Here is a 6,140-nt window from a genome sequence, read left to right on the forward strand (position 1 = left end):
ACACACACAAGCACTTTCACAGAGCAGAGTCCTGTGCATCCCTAATTAGTTCAGTGACACGGAAAGACTACAAAGTCGAAAGCATTTGCCTTTTTCCTCCTTTCTCATACATGCCAACATTAATGCCCTTTTTTTCCCCCCACCAAAAGAGCACAAAGCGTCTGTCTATTGTCGTGAAATAATACATATGATTTTTTTTAGCAATGCATGCAGGAACATAAAACCTGATTAACATGTCGGGCTACATCGCATTTTACACCACTTTGCCTTTTTTTTTTTTTTTTTTTAACCCCGTGAGCATTTTTTTTTTTTTTGCACACGTTCATAAATGACATGCAGTTCTGTTAAGAGCATGGTTATGTCTTCCCAGCGACCACAAGATTTAGCCTGGTCTCCATTTTTAATAAACTCAATGAGAGACTTTATAGACTAGAATTCACGCTGAAAGGAAAAAAAAAAAACAACAGGTAGTGGGTCAACAATAAAACAATTTTAAATAAAGATGTCATTGTGTGCTCAAAAAATATATATACTTTTTTTTTTTTTCAATTTGGGCAGGGTGAAATAGAATAATACGAGAATTACGTGATAATTTAATTTTGACAACTGACCCTCAACAAATGAATTCAATTTTTTTGTGTCAAATATTTCACCACAGAGCCACACCCCTATTAATACATGACAAGAGAGACATGCATAATTGCCTCATTGTATCATATTCAATGACTATAAATTCTTGCTAAGTTTTACTGAAACTGACAAACAAATGGTGGTTCACTTTTTGGCAAGCTTACCCGTATATACTATAGGGATTATATCACTTAGTGGACTAGTCAAGTACACCACTTAATGCTTGAAGTAAAAAAAAATCACTACAGTCACATATTTTTGGCACCTCATCTTCGATTTGACCATTTTACAGATAACAGAACACAACAGTTCTCATATGTCTGTTTCGAATGTACAAAATGAAGATGTTGGGGAATACGCATAGCGGTTAGCCTTGCTAGCTTCAACTACGCTAACAGCACTTCTGGACTGGCGGGAAAGAAGTTGGAACAAGGCCAGTTACTATGGTAAGTGAAACTCCATTATACAGTATAATATATGCCAAAATGCTACAGTATGTCTAACATGGTGTGCTAACAAGAACTTTAGTCCTGATTATTGCAGTAATATCACAACACTTGTGTCACTTTATGACACTGATGTTTCTCTTTGCTATCTATCCTCAAATACAATAAAAGCAGAAGTAGGAACAGAGATTTTTTTTTAAATTTTTTTTTTAAGCCTACCTATTGTATAGCTCGTCTTACAACAGGCTACCACAACAGTGTCACAATGTTGGTATGTGTTGTGGCAAACAACTTCTGAAGTTCTTGTTAGCGCACAATTGTTTTCTTTATTACACACAACACAATTGGTAATAAAGATAAAGTTCCCGTTGGCGCCACTGCCTTCAATTGTCGCAGCCTGTCTTGCTGGTCGGAGTCTTTTAAGACGCGCAGCAATTGGAATAGCCAGGCTAACTGGCCACAATTCTCATACACCAACAATTTATTGTCGTACTCGTCTCGGGCCAAACTATGCTACACTTAGCGTTAGCGTAGTTGTATCTTTAATCATTTGTTAGCCTGCTTGCTATTTTCTTTTCCCAATGTCATTTTTACAAAGCATTTAAAGGTCTTGAATGTTCATATTAAGAATTTTGACACACTCCAAACTTTTATTTTCCCACATTTACACTTTTGTTAATGTTTTACGGTTTAGGGGATCCAAACATCTTCCATTTTACTGGCGTTTCATTGTGTTCTTTGTCGGAAATCAAACATTAGTTGTACATTAGTCTCAGCTAGGACAAAAATCCCTTTTAAAATATTAAATATTCAGTGTTTTGCAATATGAAATATTCACTAGCAGCCATTTAAGGGCTGCAACAGTGTTGAGGTCAAGGAAGCGAGTGCAGCAGAGTGGAGCGATGGAGAACTCTTTTTTTTTTCTTTTTCTTTCTCTCCCTGTCTTTTTTTTTTTTTTTTTCCCTGGGCAGTCATTAGTTTTTGTGGACCCAAGTCAACAGAGTGCCTCCATATGAATGCGGCTCTGGATGTACGTCACCTCTTTCCCATCCATTATGCATTCCGATATTCAATGCTCAAATCTCTATTCAGCACCACTTTTCTAGTCACTCGGTGTTGGTTTAGTTGTTCACCCACTGGTACAGACACAATGCTACATATTTGGGAGCTTGAGTCAAAATGAACACAGCGTACCTCAAAGAAAGCAGAACCATGTCACTGATAACAATAGCAAAATTATAATCAAATTGTGTCCTCCAAAAAATATATATCATTTTGTCTTTTAATAACAACCAATTCTTGCTCAAATTATCTAAAATTTTAAACAAGATGTGTTAAAAAAAAAATACTTAAGTTTAAACAGGATAAACGACATAGGAAATGGATGGAGGAGAAGTCCTGTACAGTTGATAAAGTCTACACACCCCTCTTCAAATGCCAGGTTTCTGTGATTATAAAATAATGAGACTAAGATAAACCATTACAATTTTTTTCAAATACTAGTGTGACTGTAGCATATGACTGTAACTCAAGTGAATTTAAAACAAATATATTTTTTAGGAACAGAAAAATAAGCAATTGAAATAATGTGGCTGCACAAGTGTGCACTCTTATATAACTGGGATGTGGTTGTCTTCAGAATTAATTGCATAATTACATTCAAACCCATGTTAAATGTGAATCAGCACACACCTGCCAATATTTAAAGTGCTTCTAATTGAATTAAATTTCAGATGTTTCAGTAGGCTTTTTATTACACTTATTGGTCAGTCCCCCAAAAAATTCCAAAACCCATAAGGGGAAATGTGTAAGAAAAGCTTTATTGAACATCTGAAATTTATTTTGGGTTAATCAAAGACACTTTATTTGGTGGCAGGTGTGTGGTGAGTGGTGACTCCCATTTAACCTGAGATTGAATGTGACAAGTTAATTCCAAACTGCCACAATCAAATCATAAAAGGGTGTGCATACTTGCGCAACCACACTATTTCTGTTATTTTTATTTCTCTAAAAAAAAATATATATATATATATATATATTTAAATTTGAGTTACACAGGTTATAGGTCATGTTAATGGTGACAAAATGTATGAAATAATTTATCTAAAAAAATTATATCACAAAAAACTAGGCATTAGAATTAGGGTGTATAGACTTTTCATATTTACTGTATATCATTCTCATATCATGAATATGAATGATTCCACATTTGGGAACGTTATTAAAGCAGGTAACTTCCTATAATATACATTAATCATTTTCTGGGGTTAAAATGTTGAATTTCAAAAATCATATCAAAGTAATAACATTGCTGAAAGTGTGAGGCCAGCCAAGAAAATGCCACCTTGCACTTTGTTATTGAAGTGATAGACTGTATTGAGTTTTAATTGAATTTAGATACATCTTCATAGTTGTTGACAATCATTACACAACATATTTACAGTCTTTATGAAATATTACAATTGGAATTTACATAAACTTTGTACAAAATACGCCTGACTTCAATGCCTGGATAGCGGGGTCCTTGTTAAGTCGTTTGCGGAGAACAAAACATGGACCCGGTAGCCACTGGTGTCTGGAAGTGCTTTAGTTTCAGCAAGGAGGTGCTTCAAGAGTCCATTAGAAAGAAAGAAAAGGGAGAAAAAAGTCCAAAAAGCACATCAACAGCAAAGTTGTGAATTTGTGTTTCATTTTTCTTTTCTTTTCTTTTTTTAAGCTCAGTTGAATTGCTCGTTTCTTCTTCTTTTTTCTTTTTTTTTTGACAGCATGGAAAATTATTAATGTGTAATTCAACTGCAAAACAACAACAGTTAAATAGAATAAATTGATATTTACACAACGTGAGTATTGATTTATAAAAATGAATCATCTCTTTTTCTTTTAACATGATTTATATTTATCTACATTTTTTTTTCAGAACAGAAACCTAACCACAATGAAACGTATCATACTTCTATCATTCAATTCTACTGATAAAGATGATTGTGGATTACCATATTTATGCAGCAACTCATTGCAATGAAAGGGCAGCCGATTGATATCTTCTTCCACCAGTTTGTCCCGTTAAAGCCGTTCCCCGCCTCTAAAGCTCTTCTCACCATGGCAGAAAGTAAGGAAGTCAAATATCCATTTTTGTTTAAAAAAAAAAAAAACACAAACAAAAACAAAACAGGGTGAAATGGACTTGATTTGGTCCGTGCTGCAAAAAGCAAAACATAAAGTCCAACTCCTTCACCAGATGTCCATAATGTCCTTTTCTGCCCAGCATTGGCGCCGCCAATTCCGACTTCCACTCCATCGTCATTATCATCCTTATCGCAACTGAGATGCAAATGAAATCAAACGTGAGCATGCTTTTTAAAGGATGTTTTGGATTTACAATAATTATAGGAAAATAGACTATCAAGGATGACTCCTCTGAAATCATTTATAAAGCTTTCCCGGATGCAGACGGCTCGGCTACGAAGTAAATACTAAACAAAACAAATCCTTAAAGTATATGCAAACACAAGCATAAATATTTGATCCACAGAGAGTAAGCTACGAATGACAAATATTAGTGATATATTGAAATTCCTGCACCATTACTGTCCTTTTTAAAACTCTTGTTTTTAAAGTCTTTGTCCAATCCGCGGAAGGTGTTTCCCAAATGCTAAAAGAGTCACCGTAGTGTTGGTGCTGCCGCTGCTGCTGTGTCTGTCCAAAAATGTCTTTGCGCTCTCTCCACGTTGTCTAAAATGAACCCGCTAAAAGTTGGTGCACCATTCATCTCTCATTCACGCCATTTCTCGATTCCAGCTAAATCCCTCGCTCCCCATCTCTGCGAGCCTGCTTCGAAATTGCCGCCGAGCTTAATGGACGTAGTAGAGCCAGTAGACCACGTTAAAGAAGGAGAAGACAGTGGGGAAGATCATCCTGGACCACTTATCGATAGAGTTCACGTCGGACAAGTCCGGGATGTTGACCTTGAGCTGCGAGGCCCGTCTCCGTAGACGCGACTTCTTCTGAGCGTGGCGCTCCAAGGCGCTGTGGCCATAGTTCTGGCGGGCCATGGCCGCCCTGCGGTACTGCAGCGTGGAGCTGTCGTAGGCCAGCATAGTGTTGCGGGGGTCCCCGGGCGCTCCCAGGCCCCTGGACAGATCTCCGGCGCCCCCCATTTCGTTCTTCATCTCCAGGGTGCTGAACAGGATGTTGTCGTCGGGAGTCATCTGCAGCGTGAGGGTGCAAAGATAGGCGGGGCCATGAGAAGTGACTGCTCGTGGGAAATCGAAGACAGCTAATGTCAGCTACGCGTGATGAGTGAACATTTTGCTGTGTCAAATACTACAGAAGCTACTGCAAGTGGTCTCTATAGCGATACAATCTAAGGACTTCGAAAAGCAGTACAGTGGAACCTCTTTGACAGTTGGAAAATTCACAATTTGCAATAGACTAACACTAGTGGCTCTATTTTGCAAGTTTGGCGTAAGGCGCAGTCTAAATCTGCGCAGGGGCGGGCTAGACTAAGTTTTGGTAGTTTCACAAACCTGTTTCAGCAAGGCGTAGCAATGCTCATTTTTAAAAAGCCATTGTGGACGTGAACACAGCTGACTTGATTGGTTGCCGATCGAAGCGACTCATCTCATTACCGTTAAATTCGGTGTATGACAGGAACACTGATATTCCTTGACATGATGGAAGTATTAATTGATTTGCTCATGTCTTCTGGCAGGTTGAGGTCCACAAATTATGATTGTAAGGAATTAGGGCTGGTAAAATAAGTCGACCAAGTCGGATAAGTCGACTTTAAAGGCCCGGTCTGCCGGTTTCACTCAGGAAAATGCACTTTTTAAATACAGGATTTAAACAAACAAACTACTTCTCAATTTACAGATGTGGGCTTCTCTTAATTTCTAGTGGTGATTTTGTCCTAACCCCCCACACCCCCAGCCTGTATTTTGCCATTTTGTGTTTATTTTGTAAACAGCGGGACGTTTCTGTGGAAAGACAGTGTTTACACCCCTCCAGCCAATCGCAGAGCGGGGGGTGGCGTGTCGCAAACGGGGCCGGTGAATGTGTCGGCTG

The 6,140-nt window shown here is 38.1% G+C and overlaps 1 protein-coding gene across 2 annotated transcripts in view; it reads right to left on the minus strand.

The window, feature by feature from the left end:
- Positions 1 to 3,427: 3,427 nt before the first annotated feature.
- gabrb2a (gamma-aminobutyric acid type A receptor subunit beta2a) overlaps positions 3,428 to 6,140 on the minus strand; it is a 46,491-nt gene continuing 43,778 nt past the window's right edge. For both annotated transcript variants that reach the window (XM_077532066.1, XM_077532067.1), the window contains one exon: positions 3,428 to 5,284. In XM_077532066.1, the coding sequence (XP_077388192.1) occupies positions 4,928 to 5,284 (357 nt within the window). In that variant the 3' untranslated portion in view covers positions 3,428 to 4,927. The remainder of the gene's footprint in view (positions 5,285 to 6,140) is intronic.

Source organism: Festucalex cinctus, chromosome 9 (assembly GCF_051991245.1).
Source record: "Festucalex cinctus isolate MCC-2025b chromosome 9, RoL_Fcin_1.0, whole genome shotgun sequence".
Lineage (NCBI taxonomy): Eukaryota > Metazoa > Chordata > Actinopteri > Syngnathiformes > Syngnathidae > Festucalex > Festucalex cinctus.